This window comes from Lentinula edodes (genome assembly GCF_021015755.1).
Source record: "Lentinula edodes strain Le(Bin) 0899 ss11 chromosome Unknown C8R40scaffold_32, whole genome shotgun sequence".
NCBI lineage: Eukaryota > Fungi > Basidiomycota > Agaricomycetes > Agaricales > Omphalotaceae > Lentinula > Lentinula edodes.
Window position 1 is genome coordinate 129083 of NW_025764338.1, and position 12899 is coordinate 141981.

Genomic DNA, 12899 nt, shown 5'->3' on the forward strand with positions numbered 1-12899 from the left:
TATTGAGTACTGGAAAAACTAATCATCACATTTCTGGGAGCACCAGAAGTAAAAGATATGATTTTTGAGCCAGGAAGAAGAGGTGGTGGTTGATATTCACTGTTCTCCTTGGTAGTTGATTCATCTGCTGTCACAGTTACAGTGATCCAGCCATTCTTGTGCAAATCCTCTAAAAAGGATAAATAATCCTCATTGAAAGTAGTCAAAACTTCCTGCATCAAGGTTTTCAACCCAATCTTTCTTGTCTTCATAGAAGCAAAAAGTCTTGTTACTTCACAGGCAAGGATCCAAGCATGTAATTGATCTGCAGAATTATAGCTATCCTTCAGGAGGATATGAAAGTGGGGTTTTGTTCCGAAACACAAAGAGCTTTTTTTGTCCAAGCAGATGACATAGTGTTTCTGCTGAAAGATTTCCATGACATCAGGATCAGGATTGCAGGCCCGAAAGCTAGAGCCCATGTTACAGCGTCCAATGGCTGTTCCGGAGGGAAGACTTAGAATAGTATCAGAAGATATAAGGATACGCTCCAAGGATGCAAGGTAGGTGGGGGTATTGATGGAGTCACATTTGGACTTGAATGCCATCCAGGCCAAGCATGCACGTTGCCGATTCAAAGATCTAAAGATGACGCCACGAACAGCAATATAATTAATGAGGAGATGAAAGAACACCATGAAGAAGAGGACTGTGTATGTTGACCACGGAGTAGTGAGATATGGCATAGTCATAGTCCCGATCTAAGATTCGCATTACTGATCCATAATGTTTTCCAAAGTTCAAAGAAAATGGACCTTACCAGCATACCCAGCAGAGCAACAACCGTCACTTTACTAGAATTTTTAGCATTCAGATCCCCAACATCTCCGGTGCCTTCTAGAGGAGTTGCAAAGTGCATTGTAAATGCTGTCTTTGAACCAGATGCCGTAACGCTACATAGCGCGCGTATTGAGGCACTGAAGCAGAGCGTGTACACACGCAAAGGGACTGTAGGAGGGAGGAATGGCAATACTGTTATAAAATTTGGAACGTGTGCTTCGTATAGAGAAGCCAGGAGCGGTGAAAGCGTGTCAATCACGATTGTTACATCGCTGAGGATATCTGCAAGAAAATGATAGGTTTTGGCTTCAGGGAATAAAGAAGATCCAAAGAAGAAGGCTGCTATAATGACTGTAAAGAACTGTGAGCCATAGTGAACTTGATATCGCAAACAGTACTAACTTGTCAGTCGATTGGAAATATTCTGTACGATTGTGAGCAGAAGAGCGTTTGTAGACGATGCAGATGCATTTCCGACTCCGTAACCTAGCGAAGACAGAGTGATGAGCAGTCCGCCTTCGAAAGGTGTCACCCCACCTTCCAGCGTTGCTCTTAATGATAGCAAAGTCGCCAATGAGCTGCAGAAAGCCTGAGCCGCATTCAACATCTGGTAGCTAAGCTCAGATATAAAGTATGAGGCATGGGTCAATGGATGGCGTTGAGGTGCTCATACCGAAGATAGTCTGGATTTTGATGATGTCGGATTCAATTGGGATGTTGAGATGCATATGACAGGACACACCGGGTGAAACACTACGTGGATAACCTGCTGGCAAGAAGACTTTTGCGACGAAACTTAGAAATGACGCGCGAGAAGTGTTGTCCCCCATGGTTGTGAAGACCATTTGTCCAATCTTGAAGCACTGTCAGTCTGGGTGATCATAGAAGCGGGAAAGATGGAGACCGTCAAAGATTTGATTCTAATTCGAACGACGTGCCCAGCATCATCTCTTTCGGTGACCTCCATATCGAGAGAATTATGGGAGGAAGAAGGTTTGATATCGACAAAGATGAAAACTCAAGCAGGTCAGACATGTACTTGCTTATTGCGTGGCAAGGGGACAGCCGAAATGATAGGTAGAAGCTATGATAAGATTCATGAAGCTCTTGCATCAACTTTGGTTTCTTCTCCAACCCGGATTTTTTCCTATCGTCTACTTTTTGCTTTGCAGACGTCGACGATACATCGGTAGTCCGCACTTCCTTTTTTCTCAAATCATATCTGGTCAAGCCATTGAGGACAGCATTATGTGATGATGCAGCCTGAGAGGATTTAAATGCAAGCTCTGTTTAGACTTGTGCTGCCATAGCAGGACTTTCTGCTAATGGTTCGTTTGAGGCCAACGTCGATCTGAGGGAAAACGCATAGTTCACAGATACAGGGCAGAGTGAATGTAAAAAGCAGAGGAAATTGAATAATTATTTCCAAACCGGACTTCAATCCAGCCAAGTTCTTCGAGCTCACCATCAATCTGTGTTGTTGAGATATTTTGTACCGCGTCGGGATTGAGCACTGCTACAGCTGAGGCTTTCCCCTCTCTGGAAGGCAGAGGGTTCACCTTCGTTGATTGAAGCCCCCCTGTAACTGGCTTTCTCGAAGAGCTCCGCGTGATCAATAGGCTAGAATCCGGAAGACGGCCAGGTGTTGAATCGAGGACGATAATGATACACTTCCGCTATCTGGGGAGATGACAAAGGGAGTTGATTGTTGCATAAGCCGACCTCAAGTTGGATAGGATAGGATAAAATATGAATTATACTGGCGGTTGGTAATGGCCTGTAATGGCCTGATCGTATTTCTGGCAACATCTCTTGCGATAGATTTGACACTGCATAACAGTCTACTCGTACCACAACTTCATTGTCCATGTGTCCACATCGTGCTGTTATCACAAATGCAAAATCGAGAACCTCACAGGCCGCATTGAAATCGTCCTTAAACTCTGCGTCTTCACCCGACTCTCCTTCTGGAGCTGTCGCGTTTGGTCAAGTTACCTGTAAGCTACCTTATAAGCAAAAAGGTCCACTGCATTCACCGTCTTCTGCACCCGCTTGACATCGTTCAAGGCGATAGAATCGGACGATTGGTGCTGTTCCCAATGGCGATACCAGCATACCATCTGGAAACACTGATACGCCGCACGATGCCGAACAATTAGTTTAACCACGTCGAGGTTCTGAGTCTGGGATGTGAGGTCCAGACTGCTCTAAGCATTGATTATTGCTCGCCGAGTACAGTGCAGAGATTGCGGGCACGAGGCTTATCGTATGACTGTGACTTATGAGGACTGACGACTAGACACTGAAAGTTGTTCGTGTAAGACCAGTCTAAAACTTACTTGGGATGGAAACAAAAACTAAAGATTCGGCAGTGACATACTGAATTACAATTGTTTTCACACACTGACAGCCAACTTTCCCTTCTCACCTCATGGACTCTGACCGTAAATCGACAGTCTCTTCGTTTTATGGTGGAAGAAGAGGTTCTCAAGATGCTTTGAACAACGACTTTCCCTCTTCTTCTGGTCCAAGCTATCCTAATTATGCACAAGGACGAGGCAGGGACGATGCTTCTTCTTTTTTCGACCCGGATAAGACTTCCCGCAACTTGGATGGTGCAGGGCGAGCCAGTACTGCTGGATACAACCGAGGATCCTTTTTTCTTGCCGGAAGGGAGGAGCCGGTCAAAGGTGGTCGCGACGAAGAAGGAGGGGCTGGAGGCAATGGCGGAGCCTGGGATATCTATGCCGATTTCAATAATGAAGGTCCAAGATATAGCAGTGCTTTTGGTTCTTCCTCGACTGCAGCCGATGCGTATGCGTAGTCCTCTATTCTACATGCCATGACTCTCAAGCATTCTCTTATTAGTTATCATCCATTGGTACAGAAGGAGGATGTTGCCAGCACTATCGGTCCCGTTGAGATGGTCACCGTCCCTGCTATGGGTCCTGAATGGCAGCGTGATGAACTCAGGAACATGACCAAGGCTGGCAGGCGAGAGATCAAGTCAGAAAGTAGAATGCAAGCATGGAGGGAATGGAATCGAGGTCAACGTGGAATTTGCGGCAAATGGTTCACTCGAAGAATGCTTGTCATATTCCTTTTTGTTCTTTGTTGCTGGTGCGATTGTTTTTTCCTCTGTCGTCCATCTCTCTCATGATTCCGGGTAGCATCGGACTCATCCTTGCGTTCACCATCCCTCGTGTCCCGTCATTTGCATTCAATACCAGCACTCCATTAGCCAATGCCACAGGAGACTGGAAAGATGCCATTCCGACCGTGTTCAGCCGGTCTCCTACCAACTTCTCGTTCGCCGCTTTCGCGGACCTCCAAGTCAATACTGATTCCAACTTCCTTCCGCTCACGTTCAATCATCTTCGAGCAACCGTTTATGATCTCGATACTGGTATAGAAGTTGGTTCCGGTGACTTAGGGCATCGAACATTTCCAGCGAAAACGTTATCTAGCTTTCAACTCCCTCTCAATTTCACGTACAGCGCCGTGAACACCAGTGACACAACTTGCAAGTACCATGTCTCCCCATTTTCGTCTACTCACGTATACTCTTGCCAGGGACCAACTGGTATGATGCCTGCAGAAACGCTATTGACGATGTTGGTGGAATAAGACCAGGCAAGTCTTCATGTCTATTGAGAATCCAAGTCTGATCAACCCGACCAACCTTTAGCGGTCAAATTTACAATCAAACTTGACATGGACATTGCTGGACTAACTACGAACCCTTCAACGCAAGCTCAAGTGTCAAACGCAGCTTGTCCTGTTGAGCTTGCCGAAAATGCTGGTTAAATCATACGCTATGTTATGGACTCATTTGGACTTATACCTCGGTCATACTTACGAACGTCCTTTAATTTTTGTTGCATAGAACATTCTTTTATCGGTTCTTCATTTTCACCTATATCTGAGCTTGGTCACTTTTCGCAATCATTCGTGATCCTCTTACTAGTGGGAGGCTCATCTGTACCATTCATAAACAGCATAGGTTGTCCAACTCAGCTCTACTATTCACTGAACCCATGAATTTACTTTGTCACACAAATACCAAACCGTACATAAAGGAGATTGAAAGAATGGTTGAATAGCCACAATCCAAGCGTGTATCGACCCAGAGAAGGAAAACCAAAAAAAAAAAGTTCCGAAAAAGTGACAACCTGTGTCAAGACTACTGCGCATCTCATTTAGATTCTACCTCAACATGCGTCTTACAATGAGATGACTTCTTTCTTTGTCGGTTTTATCCGGACCAGAACGGAAATACACCAGGTATGTCGCCAATGAAAAGCTTTAGCCCTACTTCGCCAACGTATTGCCTATTATTCGTATGGAAAAAAGTCTGCTAGGTTCAGCATAGATGGATTCGCAGTTGCAGCGTTATCAATGTGACGGTCTGGTTGATACTGATCATATTGAGAAAAATCAATATAGTGGAGAATGGAAGAAGAAAAATTGACTCGCATCATAACTGGATTCGCCCAAATTTTTCTGCTCTCCCTGCCCAAGAGGAGAAATATCCAGTGCGGAATATGCACCAGTATTTTTGGGGTTGAGAGCTCTCAAAGTTTCGGAGGATTTGTTATTGGTGCGTGCCAACTTATCTGCAAGCCTATGGCTTTCGCCATCAGTTGACCGGTCGTAGGTTGATAGCCTGACGGTGGAAGTTGGAGAATTCATTTCCGAGCTTAGCGTGGAATGAACCGGCGTCGACTCGTCGAAATCAATGAGGAGTCCGTGTGGAAAAGTAGGACCGAGACAGGTGTCTGTATTCGATGTATTTTCTGGATTTGGAGCATATAGTGAATCCACCATGTTTCGAGCAATCTCTGATACTACAGGCTGTGGGGTTTTTGGTAAAGGCCTCCCGGGATAGTGACGTCGTGTAGGTGTCTGAGTGTAGATATGGCTCGTAGATGTAGGGTCGGGAGAAATGACTGAAGGGAATGGAACCTGTAGAGGGCTGGGAATTGGCCTCTGGGTTTTGGAAACTGAGTTGTTGTATCCTGCAGCCTGGGGCATACCGTACATAACTTTCAAGCTACCAGAAGTCCTATCATTCGGTGCGACATGAACACGAGATCGCGGAAGGACCTTCGTCGTGTCTCCAGCGATGGTGTCATTATAGGAAGACAACACCTCATTAGGATTGGGAGCAAATTGAAAGTGTGCGTGTATATGATGGCCCACCGTTTGAAGACGAGTGTTTGTGCTCTCTTCTCCCATGATGTTATCTATCGGAGTAGGAGGCAGCGGTGTTTCCAATGCCAACTGAAGCGGGTTTGCCGTGTCTGAGTTAAGGTCTAGACGTTTAGCACCCCGTGACTGCAAACTCAGTGGCAAGGAGGAGGTCATGTTTTTGGATGCGGAGGACGGACTCGGCGGAGATGTGCCAGGATTCTGCAAGATTCCCGGTCCTGGCAATGGACTTGCAAGTGTATTAGAACGGTCGTGTAAATTTGATGGAATATAGGATGAAATGTATTGGTGAGACAGTACATTCTGAGAACAGGGCCTTCGAGGAATCGATGCAGAATCGTCACGGAAATTAGTAGGAATGGATAGTAACCTATCAGCCGAGTCTAAGTTGGGACCTTTGCAATACACGCCTTGACCATTAGACTCCGCACATGCCACATTGGATGAAGAAGCATGGCAATCAAATGTGAAGATGCGAGTTTGTACAGGAGAAGGTGTCCCCGAGTCTGGTGAGGGCGGGTTTGTCAATGATTCGACGGCTGACATAAGACTGGCAGGAGGATCCAAAACCTCCCAGGTTTCCAAAGGCTCAGCGGATCGCTCTTTACCTTTCGAAATAACTCGCCGGTCAGCTTTTACAAGAGACGTGGACGATGAGGAAGACAACGGCAGACGAAAGAATGAGCCATTGGAAACTGTTTTGAGCGAAGTAGTACTCCGAAAGAGAGCAACATTCCGATGAAAAGAGTAAGGAGATGCAGGTTGAGCAGACAATGCTCGCTCTTGAAGTGCTATGGGCTTATGCGCAAAAAGCCGAAGAGGTGAAAGAGACATATGTCTTCGTTTCGACTGAGTGGAAGTAATTGGTGTGGGTGGGTCGTGATCATCCAAAGAATGCCGGCCACGGTCTCGCACAACATCTTCATCGTCATGATATGTCCCTCCGCCTTGAGTGAAATCTCTGCGAACATCGATAACCTCGAGTGATTCATCGGAATCGCTGTCGGAGTTCACATAAGATCGTACTACCTCAGGACTTCTGGGAGAGCCATAATTTTGCACGACCTGCACTGGACTCGGGACGTTGTAGAGACCGAGGGTTGCGGTACTAGGACATACTGATACAGGAGGACTAGACATAGCCTCTTGAAAAGTGGGTGGTGGGTAATCCGGGATTTCTGGGATATATTGTATCTGAGCGCATTCACGCTAATCAGTTGAAAGCTTACCATCCGCATATCTGACTTCTTGAAAACGACCTTGAGCCCGAGGATGCGAATGCTCATGATGTCGTGTTTCATCTAGCCGATTACAGGAGGGTGATGTACGAGATCGAGGAACAATGCTCGAGCTGTGATTGCGGTTGGCCTCCCGTCCTCGAGTAGGAGTTTTCTCCTGTTTTGTAGGTTTGCCCTTCTTTGGCTTGGTATGTCGAATGCGACCATTATTTTCCTTGCCTTTTTCAGGGGTCGGCTGCTCGTGACGGCTAATGCGATGAGTGAGATATGGAACAATATGGGCTGCGTCCGCAATTCTCTGAGGCATTGCAAGCGAGAAAGCTCGTCGTAAGTGAGCGAGAGATGCAAAATCCACTTGAGATCATCGCGCGACTTGGGTGCGGCGAGCATGCAGGCGGCTTGCGTAATTGGATGTGATCATGCGATACAGATAAGCATGACCTTCCAGACGTCGTCGATCTGCTTCAGCCTGCGCATGCTTGTGGTTCACAAAGAGGGATACGCATTAGATGGTTAAAGTGGTTAACTCGCAAGCCATAGTCTAAAATTCCCAGGACATGCCGTGATGCCGTAGTAGTAAATTTGACTTCGAGTCTCTTCGACGTTAACCTTGCTTTTTTAAGCTGGATGTGTACAAACAATTTCAGCATACATACTGCATGCTGAGACCATGTTAGCTAAGTATAATCATGCTCAAAATGAGCTTAGATCATTCGCAAACACTACCTGTATTCTCAGCTGCAGCGAGTGTATCTTAAAAGCAAAATTATGATACTCAGGTACTCTTATCTACCGACAACAGCTGTCCCAGATTCACAGCCCGGCTCCCTCGAGCCCTGCTACAAAAAGCTGCTTCGGAGATCAAATGCAGGGTTTGATACATGGTGTGTCGCTAAAAATATCAGTCAAGTACTACACTATCAACCGTTGAGTCTACTTCGGATTAACACTGATTAAATTTCACGTTTCAAGGCCCTACAAAGCTCGCCCAACAAATTTGAGATAGCTAACGATCCTCAAAGACACAACCTCAACTCCTTACAGCGATAAGGAAAGTTGAACAAGGAAGTATTGAAAGTGCCTACTTTAAACTACTACCGAGTATACTAACGCTTCTTTGGATTTTCATTGATCCAATCTAGCATACGATAAGCCTTGGTCCAAGGCAATGTTGCCACATCCGCGAAACGGCGTTTTGCTTCTGATCTTGAATTCTGCACGACGCTCAGGATAGAAGGCTCAAGCGTGAGCCTTTGGAGCTCTCTTATGTAGACATCCTTGAATATCTGTGTCTCCCGCGAACTACGTTTACGAAGAGTTGGACATACTTGACCAAACCACGATGGGTAGCATACCAGCGCCCATAGAGGAACTGTCGAAGACATTTCCCAGTCCACAACGCAAAGAATATGCCCACCTTCACGCGAGAATATGATGTTTCTATGTTCCCGTCAATTATTGATCAGCGGAGAACAACTAAGTACCTACCGTGGGTTGAAATTCATGTGGGCCAGGACAAACGGACCCGCCCTATACCTGTCTAGAGGATCTTCAATAATATCCGTCACTCGGTCTTGAAGTTTTGGAAGCACTTGTCGGGCCAGCCACCAACGTGTGTCGTCATGCGGGCGGCGGCATTTATGTGTAGATTGAGCGAGCTCGGGCATTTTGTCTATGAAATTAACTTCATCTGACAATGCTGCTCTCAACCAACTCGTTGATAACTTCCACGGTCCACAATCGTAGGGACCATGTTTTCTTCGATGTTCAGATTCGTGTTTACACCAGGCGATTGGTCCAAGCTGGTAGGAGTATGAAGGAGTCACTCCTGGGGCAAAATACAGCGACCCAATGCGATCAAACTTCAGCTTGGAGAGTTCCAGAATGATCCTGGCGTAGTCTCGAATTGTTCTGAGCTTTACGTCAAGAGGAAGATCTTCCCAAATAGAGCTATTCATGGTTTCTCCCTCAACCTGGTGTACACAAGGTTGTATCAATTTGATAACCCGCTCCGAGTAGAGAAAGCGCACAAATGAAATTATCGAAAATGGCTGCCCAATGGCATTTTCTCGAGTGGGACAGTAGCCATATACAAAAGGCACTGCAACGTCTGTCCTTGATCTCACAAATACCATTGTAGCTATCTTCATTCATAGACGTCAATCAAGCACCAGTATAGTAGGACAAAATACTTACCTCGGACTCCATACTTATGTCTGAACGTGCTTTAACGTCCGTTGATACTCGGGCGAGGACCTTGGCAGGAATATAATCGCGTAGGTGCACGGGAACATGAAGGTGAAGCAGATATAACTGCGATATGAAAAACATGTTTCAGCTTCTTTTCTTCATTTCGGAAGCATTCGACGAATAATGAAGAGATCGTGGACGTACTTCATTGTATTTAGATATATGGTATGCCTGGTCAGGAGTCGCGCATGGAACACCGAAGAGACATCGAGTGACTCCAGAGAACTGAGTGGTATCAGGAATCGATGTTGACTTTCTTCCTTGTTGTGAAGGATATTGAAGGAGAATAGGCATTTCAATGCCTTGAACCTTGTTCATCGTCTTTTACAACCGCAGAATGGGTCAGCCACCCAAGAGCAACCCTGAAACTCAGGAAGACGATGGGTCACACTTGGAAAAATAAGGAGCGAGTGATAAGGTCGTCCAAAAGGAAAAAAAGAAGCGTCTTCCAGAGAACGCTGTGAGTGGGAGGCCGTGGCATCAAGCTCATCGGGCAGCAATACAACATCGGTTCAAAACAAGAAAGTGACGCCCAGAAATCGTTATACAAGGCAAGAGTGAATCTTCCGATTTCGGCTTCTGAAAAGTTTGCGGAGGCCAGTGACCAAAGTTAGCTCGTCCACATCACACAAGGCCCAACGTACGACCACGTGTAGACCCTCAACTTCCCCTCGACTCGGTGCTTGCCGCACTAATGTAGAAATACAGCCTCATGCATACAAATACAGACCCCATCAAAATCTCCGAATTCTATATACCCCATGGAGGGTCTCCCCTTTACATCCTTGAAAGAAGTAAAAGCGCACAGAAATGAGTAATTTCAGCTCTTGGATCTATCCGCACCCCGACAATGTTGGTAATTCAAATTAGTTGAATTGCTCCGCGACCTCGATCCCTCAAGCTGTGGTCGGTGGGAAGAATTTTTGCGCTGTTTTCTGGACATGTGCAATTCGAACACAAAACTGTATTTCATACTTATGACAGCGGCGCATTCCCGATATTACACACCGTAAGGTTTCCAATGTCCCATAAAATCTGCCACAAGCACAAGCCCACCTTCGTAAATTCTTGAGAAGGCTCTGATAGAAATAAGTAGTAAATAATGACATGCCGACTAGTGAGCTTCACATACATTATGATGCTGTCAATCAATCATAGACCTTCATCGTACAATTTCCTTGATAACGCAACATAAAATCTTTCGAGATCCTCCTTGCTTTCCAGCTCATTTTTCTTGCGGTTATCCCTTGTGGAAATCGTATTGTATATGGATTTTGGCTCTGACTCGGATATCGCAGATATGTTCTTAGTACCCAAGAGCGGCGGCGAGGGCACTCGTTCCGTTACCCAGTCAAAAACAGCCGAGAGCTTATCAGTGGAAGCTTTGACTACCGCGTCGTCCTTTTCTCTTTCTTTTTCTCTTTCACGTTCCCTTTCTTTCTGTCGCGTTCCAGAGCTCTGAGGGAGTCTCGCGATTGCCTCCTGTTGTACCTTTTCATCCTTCCGCCAAGCTTTGAGGAACCACCCGATATCTTTCAGGCTCCATCCGTCCTGCTCTCCGTCCTTAGCACTGTCGCCTCCCCCCATAGACGACCCCAGGCTTATAGCCGGTATGGCGGGAAGATCGACGCCTAATTCTAATCCCCGAGCTCCTCGAATCTCCCAATCTGCGAAAAAAACATATCAACTTCCACGTATGACCATGTGGGTGTATTAATCGTGAATGTTAAAAACTTACGGTCACATCCATCCATCACGCCTAAAAATTCGCCCCATTTGGAACTTTGTACCGTAACCAGACAGTCATTCCCCCACTCTTCATCTCGGGCCCATAAAGGTTTGTACTGCGAATCGGCTTCAGAGTATTCGCCGTTATCTGAAACCCAGGATTCCCGGAGGCGCTGACGCTCCCTATGCTCAAAATCATCCACAACCAATTTCGGAAGCCATAGCGGGTGCCAAATATTGACTCCAGGCATCCGACCGGTGACGCTGAAGTATTTAACGCGCGGATCATCTGGGGTGGAGGGGTTGAATACATTATTAAGATGGGCGGAGGTCAAGTTTGCGTAAGCCGGTGAATCTAAAATCGATAGAAGGAGGGTGGTAAAGGATGACGGGAGAGAGGAAAGAGATAATGTGGAACGAGTCTGGGGTTTCGGGGAAGAGGATCCCGTAGTTGCGTCGTTCGCATGAGAGTGGGAAGCTCTGGCGAGAAGTTTTTGCTCTTCTCGCGCAAGTCTTCCAAGACCGAGGTTATCCTGTCAACGACTTGTCGTGAGCAAAAAATAAGAATTCTCTCATGATGTGCTCACAGAGCACCAATCCATGAACGGACTGCCGCGGTGGGGCGTGCTAACCGTGGTTAGAGAGAGAGGTGTGTACTTGGTCGGTTTGACGCGAGATATCAAGTCCCGGCAATCTAAGCCACCCATCGAATGTGCGAGGAAATTGAGGCCACGACCTGGAGCTCGGGAATGTAGTTGACGGTCCAGGCTTTCAGCGCGGGTGGTGATAGAGCCAGTGCTAAGGAAATGTATCAATATATCGGAAGGGCATAGAAGATTAACGAGGGTTACCCAGGAACAGCGGTTACTATCACATCAGCCTTTATCTTGTCCCGAAGAATATTTAGGACATTGGACCAATAGTGGAATTGTAAGCTAGGGAAAGATGAGGGACCTCTTGTGTCAAATCCGTACAACCCTTTCGATCAAGTTGAATATACTCCGCGATAGATAAACTTAAATTCAGATTCACACACCGTGGCACAATACTATGGGATTCCGAGGCACTCGAAGAGGGTCATACAAGGCAGGATTTTGCAATAGTTGATGCATCGTGTCCAATTCCTTAGTCTCCTCATTTGCAGGGTCTTGACGCGATTTGGTAGGATTTTTTCGCGACTGAGACGATGATGACCGGGGAGAGTGTGTAGGAGGTGGGTATAGATCCTCTGTGGCTGACAATATTTGGCCAGAAGAATTTGATATACTGAGCCAGGACCAACGCACTAAAGATGTTGTAGTGGATAGACAACTTGTTGTTGGAAAATTTGGTACGAGGTACTTACCTTCCCTACGATGTGATCCATATAGCAACCATGGCCAGCCCCAGCTCGTCCTGAATATCCACCAGGGCCAATCCAAATTTGCCTGCTCTTTTCCATCCACATCTTCTGATTGGTTGTTTCCCGGCTTTGCGTGCTTGAGCAGGTAGTGGTTGGATATTGAAAAGGTTGATATCGCGTTCACGATTCTTTTGAAAAGAACAACAACTTGAGTTGGATGATAGATAGTGCTCATCACGAACGCGAAAAATACGTGAGTAATAATAGATAGTAACACAGCTGGTGGTCGAGGCTGTCATTGACTTCGCTCG

General features: G+C 46.3%; 7 protein-coding genes across 7 annotated transcripts; 1 reads left to right on the forward strand and 6 right to left on the reverse strand.

Annotated features, from left to right (window-relative positions):
• Nucleotides 1–6: 6 nt before the first annotated feature.
• Nucleotides 7–587, reverse strand: C8R40DRAFT_1117574 (uncharacterized protein; the record flags this gene model as incomplete). Its single annotated transcript, XM_046228664.1, has 1 exon — nucleotides 7–587. A coding segment is annotated over one exon (581 nt), but the record flags the coding sequence as incomplete, so codon positions are not given.
• A 6-nt stretch (nucleotides 588–593) lies between these two features.
• C8R40DRAFT_1052941 (root UVB sensitive family) lies at nucleotides 594–1649 on the reverse strand (the record flags this gene model as incomplete). Its single annotated transcript, XM_046224796.1, has 4 exons — nucleotides 594–740; nucleotides 800–1170; nucleotides 1222–1433; nucleotides 1558–1649. Coding segments are annotated over 4 exons (822 nt in total), but the record flags the coding sequence as incomplete, so codon positions are not given.
• Nucleotides 1650–2942: 1293 nt separating this feature from the next.
• C8R40DRAFT_494417 (uncharacterized protein) lies at nucleotides 2943–4941 on the forward strand. Its single transcript, XM_046235244.1, has 6 exons — nucleotides 2943–3136; nucleotides 3192–3633; nucleotides 3688–3939; nucleotides 3990–4342; nucleotides 4393–4452; nucleotides 4508–4941. Exons 2-6 carry the CDS (start codon nucleotides 3251–3253, stop codon nucleotides 4624–4626), a joined length of 1167 nt encoding a protein of 388 aa, XP_046083388.1. The 5' UTR covers nucleotides 2943–3136; nucleotides 3192–3250; the 3' UTR covers nucleotides 4627–4941.
• A 65-nt stretch (nucleotides 4942–5006) lies between these two features.
• C8R40DRAFT_494438 (uncharacterized protein) lies at nucleotides 5007–7805 on the reverse strand. The gene is made up of 3 exons (XM_046235245.1): nucleotides 7260–7805; nucleotides 5296–7208; nucleotides 5007–5237 (listed from the first exon to the last, which is right to left on the reverse strand). Exons 1-3 carry the CDS (start codon nucleotides 7573–7575, stop codon nucleotides 5154–5156), a joined length of 2313 nt encoding a protein of 770 aa, XP_046083389.1. The 5' UTR covers nucleotides 7576–7805; the 3' UTR covers nucleotides 5007–5153.
• A 569-nt stretch (nucleotides 7806–8374) lies between these two features.
• On the reverse strand, nucleotides 8375–8935 carry C8R40DRAFT_1052650 (uncharacterized protein; the record flags this gene model as incomplete). The annotated part of the gene is made up of 2 exons (XM_046224774.1): nucleotides 8375–8708; nucleotides 8757–8935. 2 exons carry the CDS (start codon nucleotides 8933–8935, stop codon nucleotides 8375–8377), a joined length of 513 nt encoding a protein of 170 aa, XP_046083390.1.
• A 168-nt stretch (nucleotides 8936–9103) lies between these two features.
• C8R40DRAFT_1017628 (uncharacterized protein) lies at nucleotides 9104–9548 on the reverse strand (the record flags this gene model as incomplete). Its single annotated transcript, XM_046222949.1, has 3 exons — nucleotides 9104–9241; nucleotides 9299–9412; nucleotides 9465–9548. Coding segments are annotated over 3 exons (336 nt in total), but the record flags the coding sequence as incomplete, so codon positions are not given.
• Nucleotides 9549–10670: 1122 nt separating this feature from the next.
• On the reverse strand, nucleotides 10671–12823 carry C8R40DRAFT_1173702 (Alpha/Beta hydrolase protein; the record flags this gene model as incomplete). The annotated part of the gene is made up of 6 exons (XM_046232061.1): nucleotides 10671–11185; nucleotides 11257–11779; nucleotides 11834–12044; nucleotides 12098–12224; nucleotides 12283–12531; nucleotides 12592–12823. The coding sequence occupies 6 exons, from the start codon at nucleotides 12821–12823 to the stop codon at nucleotides 10671–10673; spliced, it is 1857 nt and encodes a 618-aa protein (XP_046083392.1).
• Nucleotides 12824–12899: the final 76 nt, after the last annotated feature.

Bases quoted from the DNA above. Each gene is read 5' to 3' on its own strand.
- C8R40DRAFT_494417 (XM_046235244.1), top strand. From the start codon at position 3,251: ATGGACTCTGACCGTAAATCGACAGTCTCTTCGTTTTATGGTGGAAGA. The intron at 3,634-3,687 runs GTATGCGTAGTC...TTCTCTTATTAG, and splicing joins TCCTCGACTGCAGCCGATGC to TTATCATCCATTGGTACAGA. The intron at 4,343-4,392 runs GCAAGTACCATG...TACTCTTGCCAG, and splicing joins GAACACCAGTGACACAACTT to GGACCAACTGGTATGATGCC.
- C8R40DRAFT_494438 (XM_046235245.1), bottom strand. From the start codon at position 7,575: ATGCCTCAGAGAATTGCGGACGCAGCCCATATTGTTCCATATCTCACT. The intron at 7,209-7,259 runs GTAAGCTTTCAA...AATATATCCCAG, and splicing joins AGAAGTCAGATATGCGGATG to AAATCCCGGATTACCCACCA. The intron at 5,238-5,295 runs GCGAGTCAATTT...CAATATGATCAG, and splicing joins TGGGCGAATCCAGTTATGAT to TATCAACCAGACCGTCACAT.